The sequence below is a fragment of the Vicugna pacos genome, chromosome 1, assembly GCF_048564905.1.
Source record: "Vicugna pacos chromosome 1, VicPac4, whole genome shotgun sequence".
NCBI lineage: Eukaryota > Metazoa > Chordata > Mammalia > Artiodactyla > Camelidae > Vicugna > Vicugna pacos.
Window position 1 is genome coordinate 21,456,943 of NC_132987.1, and position 11,610 is coordinate 21,468,552.

Below are 11,610 nucleotides of genomic sequence, written 5' to 3' on the forward strand. Positions count from 1 at the left end.
AGGAGTGATAAACCAGCCCCCCACCTGCGTGACCCTAAGTTATTTATTATAGATGTTTCCACTCATTTAAATACCAGAATGGCTGCTACCAGGCTCCCCAAACTCTGATGTGCAGATCAGTCACTCAAGGATCTTGTTGAAACCTGGATTCTGATGGAAGTCACCTGGGGCCTGAGATTCTGCATTTCTAACGAGTTCTCAGGTGACCTTGATTCAGCTGATCCACCGACCACACTTTGAGAAGCAAGTCCCAGGGGATGTCAAGACCCATGAATCGCAGGTCAGCTCCTGCTGCGAAGTCCTCATCCTCTCTTCTAACCACTGAACCCTCCTCCCCATCTTCTATAATTACAAACTTCAACCAGAATGCTCCCTACCTTGAAAAAAGCCCTCGCCAAACCAGACCCCCAAACCGAAGAAGGGGTTGAGAAAATGATATGGCGTCCTTCTTTCCTGCAGACCCGGAGTTCATTCCTCCTGAAGGAGAAGAGTCCTTATTGTTTACTGAGCACTCTGAGCCACACCGTGTGCCTCCTATACCCTGGATTTTTCTAGCCATTTGGAGAGACAGATATTAATATCCTAATATTACAGATGGAAAACTGAAGCCCAAGGAGATGACAGACCTTGTCCAAGAACATAGAACTCGTAAGTCAACTTGTAGGAAATTTAATCCAGGGTTCATTTCAAATTCTGTATATGAGTCACTACATCTTGTTTCTGAATCTCAAGGAACTTAATTTCTTCTGTCAATAAAGAGAGAGTTTTCCAATTGATAGCCTTTTATCAGAGATGGTGGTACCTGAGGTAGAAGTCACATTGAAGGCAGGGGGTATATCACACTAGACAGCCCTTTATTTGTTTTAAACAGAATTCTGTTACTGCACAGCCATGTGGACGTCCCATGGAGTTCCTATTAATGTGATGTTATCTCTGCTTCCTCATGACAGTTGATTTTGGTGACTGGTTGATTATTTTTAAAGCACTTATGATCATGGACTAAAACCTCAGTGTCAAAGCTCCTTCAGTTTTTCAAATATTGTGTTTCAAAATACAGTGAGAGCCGCTCCTGACTCATCAGGACCAGGTGAGAGATGGGTCCAGGTGAGGGGTTGGCCATCTCCCGAGGGGTATAGAGAGGACGAACCCCTGAGTACCCAACTGTCAGGGTACAGGCTGTCCATGGAGAGAACAGGCTTGCTCCAAGGAGCAATTCCTGGGAACTGGAGCTCCAGTCTGGGGATGAGGGTGGTGCTCGGAGCAAGGCATACTGCACACTCCCCAGTCAACCCCATTTAGCGTGTTCTCAACTCCTGAATCCTGGGAAACTGAGGGGGGAAGTAGGGGGAATTAAATGATTTTCCAGATGCTTCAAGACCACTTTCTAGCTGAAGATGGCGCAAGACACAGCTCTGGCAGCTGTTGGGAGATGTTTGGCCTGGAGATGCAGAAAGAGTTGACAGAAGCTGAGTCTCTTATTTGCAGGCAGTCGTTTCTCCAAGAAGCCTCTTCCTAGAGGAGATTCATCCCTGTACACTTGGGCATGATGATAGCTTCACGCAGCCTACTGAGATGGGGCGGCGGGCCCTACCATCGGAGGGTGGACGTAGCCCACACTGAAGTACCTTTACTGAACTGAGCGTTGATATTACAATGTTAGATCGCATTGACTGCTTATAAGAACCAGCACCTTCTGCCCCAACTCTACAGTTATTTTTATTGTAGATCATAGAGACATATTTAAGGAAACAGGGCACTTTCTATACTGCATAATTCCTTTTTAAGGACCCATAGTAAATTAGCCAGTAAATAGTGCTTGAGCACTTAGATGTCAGATACAGTGCCAGTGTTGGGAATAAAGCAGTGAAGAAGGAAATCACATGAATGCATTTTCTTGTATTTGTCTTTGCGGGCTACCTCACATTCCTACTATCTTTTTTGAATGTGGGGCTGTAATTAAATGATAATAAAAGGGCCCAGTACGTCACAGGTTGAGTAAATGCCCCAATCAATGTTAGTGTGAGATAATGAGAAATATATATATTGGTCTCTGCCCTAGGACACAGCACTGCTAAACCATTGTAGTTTCCTAAGTCAGAAGAGCACTAGGAACATCTTTTGTTCTAATGAAGTCACTCTGGGTGGGCTCCTGGGTGGCTCCTGGATGGGGGCTGGTCACCAGAAACACCAAGCCATGATTAGACACTTAGAATTTCCAGCCCCAGTCCACATCTTCCAGAGAGGGAAGAGAGGCTGGAAATGGAGTTAACCATTGGTCGTGACACATGAGAAAGCCTCCTTGAATTCCAGTAGCAGGGGCTTCAAGAAACTTGCATGTCGCTGGTGGCGCTGGGAGGTGCTGGGAAGACGGTGCGCCCGCAGGGGTCGTCTCCCCAAATACCTTGCCCTTTGCATCTCTTCCATCTGGCTGTTCATCTATATTCTTTATCATAACCTTTTATAATAAACCAATAAACACAAGTAAGCTTTTCCTAAGTTCTGTGAGCCGCTCTAGTAAATTAATTGAACCCGAGGACGGGGTCGCGGGAACCTCTTACTTATGACCAGTTAGCCAGAATCCCAGGCAACAGTCTGGATTTGTGATTGGCAGCAGAAGTGTGGGGCAGTCTAGTGGGACTAAGCCCTTGACCTCTGGGCTCTGAAGCTATCTCCAGGTAAATAGCATCAGAATTAAGTTGCTGGACACCACCTGGTGCCACAGAATTGCTTGGTGTGGAGGGAAAAAAATCCACACATTTGGTGACCAGAAGTGTCAGAAGTGAAGTAAGTAGTCAAGTGTTCTGTGAATAGCAAAGGAGAAAGACACGGGTGGAAAACTGGCTTTTTCCAGTCCAGTTGGTGATAAATGAGTCCAGAGAAAGGTGTGAGTGGTGAGGTCAGTGATGCTGATGCAGAGGCTGGAGCTTCTTGGGATGCCTGGCTGGCGAGATCCTAGAATTTAAAGGTGGGAACTCAAAAGAGAAAGCACTGCTTTAAGGGCAGATGGAGAATAAGGCACAAAGACAAAGCATGAATGAAACCAAATCTGGAATTAGGCAGTAAGTCACTGTGTCAACCATGAAGTTTTGTTTGTAAGTAACAGAAGCTGACTCTCACAAATTTAATGGGGGGGTGGGGAGAGGAATTTGTGGATGCTTTTGGAGTAGCTCACAAAATTTAAAGAAAAACCAAATAGTGGGCTTAAAAGGGACAGGGTCCCTTCTGAGAGAATAATGGGACATCTCTCTAGGGTCCACTTTTGGGATGGGAGGGCAGCAACTGTTTTCCATCTTTTGGTCTCTCTGATGAAGATGTAGATAGCCTGGGACATAGTGGGAGCTCAGTGTCTACAGACTGACTGAAAGAATGAAAATGAACACAACTTTCATCTAATTTGCTGAGCCCAGAGCACATACATTTCCCCTGGGGGGAGTGGGTTTCTTGGTTGAAGGTCCCACCAAAGCCACATACAATGGGGTGCAGTCATTCAGACATTGTTACCAAAGGAGGGAAGAATGGATGCTGGTGGGCAGAACCCAAGGGGATGCCCACTACAAGCAGCGAGAAATGGCTGACACACTAGAGAAGATGGTGTCTAGTCTGGCAGAGGAAAATCTCTCCTGGTCCAGTTAGCCCATCCCCATCTGCCAATGTCTGGGAGGGAAAACTGCAGAAAGAAACACCAAGGTTTTGTTGCCAATCTTCGAGGCTGGGGTGAGAGCCAGGAGGTAGACGGCTGGTCCAGGTCTCAAAGGCGAAGATGCAGAAAGGCTGAGCACATGCAGGTGGAGCCTGGGGAGGAGAGAGTGGTTCTCAAACAAGGACAACACCTGGGGAACACGCTTGGGGATGAGCACATAAGTTGTTGGAGAAGTAAGTCTGAGCACTCTTCTATAACATCGTTTCTGGGCTTCTTAACAGATCGCTTTTTAAAGTCTAATGTTAAGGACATCTCTTCAGGTATTGTAAAAATATCCCCAGGGCTTCTGCACTTGCTGTATCGTCTGCACGCAATGCCCTTCCCTCAGTTTTTTCTTTTTTTTAAAAAAAGGAAGTAGAGTTGATTTATGATACTGTGTTAGTTTTGGTGTACAGCAAGGTGATTCAGATATATATATATATGTGTGTGTGTATATATATATTCAGATTCTTCTCCATTATAGGTTATTACAAGATATTGAATACAGTTTCCTATGCTGTAAGTAGGTCCTTGTTGTTTATCTATTTTATATACAGGAATGTGTATATGTTAATCCCACACTCCTAGTTTAACCCTCCTTCCTCACTCTTTGGTAACCATAGTTTGTTTTCTATGTCTGTGAATCTGTTTCTACTTTATAAATAAATTGATTTGTATTATTTTTTAGATTCCACATGTAAGTGATACCCAGTTTTCACCTGGCTGCCTCCTTATTCTTTGCAAGGGTCACCTCCCCTTTGCAAAGGTCACCTCCCTTTGCAAAGGTCACCTCCTCTTTGCAAAGGTCACCTCCTCTTTGCAAAGGCCACCTCCTCTTTGCAAAGGTCACCTCCTCAATGTAAAGGAGTTGCTTCCAGTCACCTGCAATATTGATCTATTTTATTTTTTCCATAGCACCTATCTGTTGAAGTGCACGTGTACTGAAAGTCTCCCATTCCAGAGTGTAAATTTCGTGAAAGTAGGGACCAGGCCTGTCTGTTTCACTTTTGCTTCCCACAGAGTTAGAATAGCACTTTTTATTTATTTATTAAATCATTCTTGTATTTCTAGGACAAACCTAGCTTGGTTGCCACACTTAGATTTGTTTTGCTGATATTTTATTTAGGGGTTTTACATATATATTAATCAGTGAAAAGAACCTATTTCCTTCTCTGAAAACCCTCTCTAGTTATACCCTTGAATGAGCTGGAGAAGTAGTCCCTCTTCTTCTATTCTCTGGAAGAGTTTGTATAAGGTGGAAATTATCTAGCCCTTAAAAGTCTGGTAGAACTCTCCCGTAAAGCCCTCTGGGACCGTTGTTTTTCTTATTTTAAATGACTGACTGCTTCATTTCCTTCACAATCATAAGAGTATTCAGGCTATATCTTTTTTTTTTTCATTTAAGGCAAGCCTTTCCCCCCCCAATTCTTCCCCCTTGGACTTGACTATTTCATTTCAGTTTTTAAACTAAATTAAATAGACTGGTTACCTCTGGAGGTTCCTGGGCTCCATAATGAATTCATGAATATTCATTGTATTATTTAAAATCATATAAAATAGAAAAGAGCCACCCTCTGACTAATGGCAACTGTGGTTTATCCTTTCAATCAAGGATTATGATTAATCTAATCCTGTACACTAAAGTTCCACTGAAAATGCATGTTTGCTGAAACTGAGTGACTGAATCTATCTTGATGTCCAGGGGCAGGCGTTCCTGAGGTGAAACTTGCAGCTCCCCAGCGACACGGACAGGCCTGGACAGGAACTGTCTGTGCACTGCAGCCTTACATCTTTTCCCAGTGCAGACTATGGAGGAAGGTCTGGGAAGATCTGTCACATTTCACAGGCGGGGCACTGGGCCTAGGGCATCCCAGAATGTTAGGTCCCCTCTCTGCCCAGGATTAGATAAAAGCCACAGCAAGTTTCCAGCAGCAGTTTCCTTTCCACATCCCAGATAGCAGAGAAGAGAGAGACCGAGGAGCATCCTGGAAAAGACTGAATTGCAGTGAACTCAACAGTGAGCTGAAGGACAGACCTGTGGCATGACCGGCTTCTCTGCCAATGAAATCATGTAGCTTATTATTATTATATGCCTGGGTCATGATTGTACTAAAGGGAAAAGTGGATTAAAATGAAAGGACTTGCTGAACAAATGTGGGAAGGAAGGCATTATCAAGTCTTTGGATGTCATCAGTTGTAACAAAGTTGGGAATTAACTGACATGGGGCAATATGGCAAAATATTTGCAAACAAGGAGAGGGTGGAGATGCTGGCACCTGTACATTTATGCCAGCTGAGCGCTCACTGTGGGGACGTCTGGCAAATGGATTTTCTATTTTGCCAACTTTAGCGAAGTGTTACAAAAGTGCAGACAAAATTGTGTCTATGCAAACAATTGTTTAAAAAAGGGTCCATCCATCAAATTCACATGCTTTCTGAGTAACCACAAAGCCAGAGACTAAATTTAAAATATTAGACATTATTTTCTTTGGAAAATACTGAATACTAACACTGAGATTTTCTTTTCTCCCCAATTTCTTCTCTCTTCCATCAGTTTTTGAATGTGTCAATATCACTTTAGTTTTTGTGGGTAAAGAGTAGAGGGAAGAAGGGACAGGGATAGAGACAGCACAGGAAGGAAAGTGGGTGGGTCTAGAAAGGCAGAGACGTGATGTCACTCAGTTAAACTATCATCTTCGCCTGTAGACAGCAGTTAAAAACGTCTGTCTGTCCTGAACGCTCCCAGAGATAATGCTATGCTACTTGGGAAAGCTGCGTTTAAAATTCGATCTCTATTATCCCACTATTTGCATAAAATCTGTCCTAGAAACATCTCATCCTTATACTTTATTTAAACCACAGGGGGAAAAATGATCTAAACTCTACTGTGGCATTATGGATCTTTCTGGGAAACGAGGCTAAGTCAAGTTCTTTGAATATTTTTCTACCCTGAAACCTCAAATGAATTAAGTCATTTTCCAAGAATCCTTGCACTTCCAAGATTCTGTAAGACTCAGTGTAGAATAATGGCACAAACAACATTTTAAATTTAGAAGGATCTTCTGGCTGAGAGAGGCTACCCCAAATAGTTCAAAAATAAATATGCCCTAACTTTGTCAAACTTCTAAAAAGTCCATCGGGACAGGACGCAGAAAAACGCCTCCAGGAGATCAGTCTGTTATCAGCTTCTGGCCCCGTGGCGATTCATAGTGATTCAGCCTGGGGCTCACGTGAGATGTAATCATCTGGACATCTAACTCCCCATCACTGTTCAGTTATGGAGGTTATTATAATTGTCTCCATTTCGCGGATGAAACTGAGCTATGGCTTAGTCTCCTATGGTGAGGCGAGGCGAGGCGGGGCGGGGCGGGGCGGGGCGGGGCGGGGCGGGGCCGGGGAGAGCGAGCGAGCGAGACCCACACAGAAAGCAGTTCCTTATTGTCTTGAAAAAAAAAGTACTTAAACCAACTGAAAGTGATCTACTTCCAACAACGGCGTTTCCTTTAGGGTCAAGTCGTTTGATCTCATCTCTAAAACCAAGACGCAAGATAAGTATTTTACTGCAAATCAGAACAAAGAGTCACCCCCGACCCCCATCACCCCAGTTCCCGAGGACGTCGGTCACAGAGGACGCAGCATCACGAGCGGAGCTTGCGAGAGCGTCTGGCTGCTGGGGGCGTAATAAAACCGAAGAGGCCCTCTTCATAGGTGGAGTAAAGCTGGGAGAAGACGCCCCGCCGGCATACTCCTCCGGAAAACTGAAGCGTCTTCTTTGACCCCAGGGTCAGAAAGATTTATTACTTCCTCGGTGAGGGAGAAGTCTTACGCCAGCTGGAACGGGCGAGCTGGGAGCGGGAAGCCTGAGAGCGGCGCTCGGCGTCCTCGGAGCGCTCCGGGGGACGGGTGCATCCTCGGTTCCCGGAGGGGCCCGGCGGTGCCGACCCACAGGAAGAGTGGAGTGGGAAGCCGCTGGGGAGTTTCTGCCCAAACTTTATCGCTAACTCTTTCCGAGAGCAAAAATGTGCGGTTGAGTCCGGCAGCCGCACGCAGAATCGAAGTTTCCCACAGGTCAGGGCGCCCGAGCGCTTCGAACCCCGTGTCCACGCCATGGCGCTTGGCGCACTGACTGCTACGGCCTCGGCCGCGCGGATGGCGGCCCAAGCGGCGCCGCTGTAAATCGGGACCCGCATCTCCAACCCCCAAGGCGGCGGTGGCAGGAGCTGGGCGCTGCGAAGTGGGCGGGCACGGGACGCGCGGAGGAGGAGGGCAGCGCGGTGAAGGGGAGGAGCCGCAGCGACAGACGGCGGCGCGCACCAACCCGGCGTCTGCTGGCAGGAGCCGCGCAGAGGCTGGCCCGAGCGCGTTGCCGCGGCTCGGCGTAGGGAGAGTCGGGTAGCAGCATCCTCCTGGGCGCTGCTTTCGCGCGGCGGCGGCAGCAGCAGCGGCAGCGGCAGCAGCGGCGGGGGCTTTCTCTGCCCAGTTACCTTATTGGCCTGAAGAGTCTGGTGTCGGGTGCGGGGTGGGCAAAGGAGCGCTGCGGACCCCAGCTCCTTTGCCGAGAGCTGTGTGTGTCGGGGGTTTCCGGGCCAGTCGGAGGCTACGGAGCGGCCGGGGCTGCCGGCAATGCCCGCCCGGGCATCCTCTGGGTGATGGAAGAAGCAGCTGCCGCCACCGCCGCTGCAGGGTCACACTGCGCCCCATCCACCGCCGCCAGAGAGATGGGAAGATTCGGGGCGCGGAGGCCGAGAGCGAGAGAGGTGGAGCCGCTTTGCCGGGAGCTGGGTCCCGTATAAGCCCCCTTCCCCTCACCTACCCCAGCCAGCTTCGTCCCCCAGAGCGAGGAAGGAAGCTACACTCCCGAGAGGGCGGCCGAGACGCCGCTGGAGCCTGGCTCACTGGGCTCAGCGGAGCGCAGAGCAGGGCTCCGGGCCCGGTGAAAGTTTCCTTTCCTCAGCCGCAGGGCGCCCGCTGCCCGGAAACTCTGCCCAGAGGTTGGGCTGCCGACTCCCGTAGCTCCCTCTGAGGCGCGGGGACCCCCAGCGGAAAACAGCGCTCGCGAAATCAAGGAACGAGTGACAGCAGGACAGACCGCCGGGCCGTAATCCCGGCCCGTTCCGGGGCGCGCCCGCGGCTCCAGGTGAGCGGGGGAGCCAGGCAGACCCGAGGGTGGGCGTTACTTAGGGGGAAGAGGCGGTTGGGGAGGAGGACTGGGGCGCACGGGCTTACTCTGCTTCCCCTCGCAGGTCCCTCTCGGAGCCGCTGCCATGGGAGAGCCAGCCCTGGGCGCCGGGGACCAGCCGCCGCTGCTGCCGCGCCCGCCTCGGAGCCGCGGCCCCAGTCCCCGCGCCCGAAGCCGGGCCGCTACGTCCCGCTCCCGGGTTTCAAGGCCGCCTCCGCCGCGCTGCCGGCCGGGGCAGTGCCTGTGATGAGCCGCAACCCGCCGCGAGCCCTGCCTGCGGGCGCGCCCCCTCGGTTGCTCCCGGCCGCGCCTGCTGCCGGGCCGCGCGCCTTGCTCCCGCCGTGGCCCCGGCGCCCGGGTCGCCGCTGGCCCGCCTCCCCGCTCGGAATGAAGGTGTTTCGTAGGAAGGCGCTGGTGCTGTGCGCAGGCTACGCGTTGCTGCTGGTGCTCACCATGCTCAACCTCCTGGACTACAAGTGGCACAAGGAGCCACTGCAGCAGTGCAGCCCCGACGGGCCTCCGGGTGCAGTGGCAGGCGCGGCTGCGGGCAGCTTGGGACGCCCAGGGCCACCTCCAGCCGTGCCGCCCCGCGCACACACCCGCTTGGACGCCCGTACCCCGTACCGCCTTCCGGTCGCCGCCGTCGGCGCGGCTCCGGCAGCCGGGGCCGGCGCGGCAGGGGCAGCAGTCCCTCCTGGTAATGGTACTCGGGGCACGGGGGGCAGCGGGGACAAGCGGCAATTGGTGTACGTGTTCACTACGTGGCGCTCAGGCTCGTCTTTCTTCGGCGAGCTTTTCAACCAGAACCCCGAGGTGTTCTTCCTCTACGAGCCAGTGTGGCACGTGTGGCAAAAACTGTACCCAGGGGACGCCGTTTCTCTGCAAGGGGCGGCGCGGGACATGCTGAGCGCTCTCTACCGCTGCGACCTCTCGGTCTTCCAGCTGTACAGCCCCGCTGGCAGCGGGGGTCGAAACCTCACCACACTGGGCATTTTTGGAGCTGCCACCAACAAGGTGGTGTGCTCGTCGCCACTTTGCCCCGCCTATCGCAAGGAGGTCGTGGGACTGGTGGACGATCGCGTGTGCAAGAAGTGCCCGCCGCAGCGCCTGGCGCGCTTCGAGGAGGAATGCCGCAAGTACCGTACGCTGGTCATCAAGGGCGTGCGTGTCTTCGACGTGGCCGTGTTGGCGCCACTGCTGCGCGACCCGGCCCTAGACCTCAAGGTCATCCACCTGGTGCGCGATCCCCGTGCTGTGGCCAGCTCACGCATCCGCTCGCGCCATGGTCTCATCCGTGAAAGCCTGCAGGTGGTGCGCAGCCGGGACCCGCGAGCCCACCGCATGCCCTTCCTGGAGGCCGCTGGCCACAAGTTGGGTCCCAAGAAGGAAGGCATGGGAGGGCCAGCAGACTACCATGCCCTTGGCGCCATGGAGGTCATCTGCAACAGCATGGCCAAGACGCTGCAGACGGCCCTGCAGCCCCCTGACTGGCTGCAAGGTCACTACCTGGTGGTGCGATATGAGGACCTGGTGGGAGACCCCGTCAAGACCCTACGGAGGGTGTACGACTTCGTGGGGCTGCTGGTGAGCCCCGAAATGGAGCAGTTTGCCCTCAACATGACCAGTGGCTCGGGCTCCTCTTCCAAGCCTTTTGTGGTGTCTGCACGCAACGCCACGCAGGCCGCCAACGCCTGGCGGACTGCCCTCACCTTTCAGCAGATCAAACAGGTGGAGGAGTTTTGCTACCAGCCCATGGCCGTGCTGGGCTACGAGCGGGTCAATAGCCCCGAGGAGGTCAAAGACCTCAGCAAGACCCTGCTCCGGAAACCCCGACTCTGAGAGGGGTTCCAGGGAGACCTGATTCCCTGTGGAGACACCCTCAGGAGGATTGTGGTGTGTTTCAACAAAAACAGCCCAGATCCAAACTGAGGAAGCCCACATATTCTATTATAGATACGTAATATAAATAACCACACAGGCACTTGCTGTCAATGTTTTGAGTCATTGAGTTTCAAGGAACAGCCACAGTACACACACATCTCAGAAAAGGCAAGACTTGAAAGTTCAGACCAGCCTCCCCTCCTCTTCTCTCCCCTGCCTTTTCTCCTTTCCCTTTGCTCCTCTTTCTTACCCTCTCCTCTACCTTCCATTTTAAAGTGGGATGTTGATTAAATCAAGATCCAGTAACTCTGATCTTGTTTACAAAATGTTCGTCTATCTGTGAACATGTGAAAGAGTCATTTGGATGTGGGGGTTGGGGTGGAGAAAGGGGAAGTGGTCCAGGAGCAAAATGCCCCATTGGGCAAACTAAACCAAGGAGGCATTTTTCTAAAGTAGACTTGTGTAAAAAACAAAGGTTATATGTGAGTATTAATAAAGAAGGTAATAAATAATATTCCTTTTTTTTTTATATTTGCCTCCGTTACTTTGGATTTACCTGTGTTACTTGTCCTGTGCAGCTTCAGACAGAATCTGCTTCCCCTCCCGCCACCCCTTCTGCCCGTTTGTTTCCTAGAAAACAGCCACGATGGGTGGGAACAGCTTCTGATTCCTTGATAAGAACCTTGGAGTTGTTTTCTCACATGTAAATCACAGCCTGTCAGGTGCCCAGGAATGGGAACAAATCTTCAAATTCTAAAGGCAAAAACCAAGCAGGGCAGCGAGGAAAAAGCACAGGGCTACTTTCCTCTTCCACTTGGAGCACAGAAAGGAAGAAGCAACCTCTTAGGATTTGAAGGCACTCAGTTTTGAT

General features: G+C 51.0%; 1 protein-coding gene across 1 annotated transcript; it reads left to right on the forward strand.

The window, feature by feature from the left end:
• Positions 1 to 8,361: 8,361 nt before the first annotated feature.
• CHST2 (carbohydrate sulfotransferase 2) lies at positions 8,362 to 11,251 on the forward strand. Its single transcript, XM_072958682.1, has 2 exons — positions 8,362 to 8,816; positions 8,923 to 11,251. Exon 2 carries the CDS (start codon positions 9,105 to 9,107, stop codon positions 10,695 to 10,697), a length of 1,593 nt encoding a protein of 530 aa, XP_072814783.1. The 5' UTR covers positions 8,362 to 8,816; positions 8,923 to 9,104; the 3' UTR covers positions 10,698 to 11,251.
• Positions 11,252 to 11,610: the final 359 nt, after the last annotated feature.

Coding starts and splice junctions, on each gene's coding strand:
- CHST2 (XM_072958682.1), top strand. CDS start 9,105: ATGAGCCGCAACCCGCCGCGAGCCCTGCCTGCGGGCGCGCCCCCTCGG.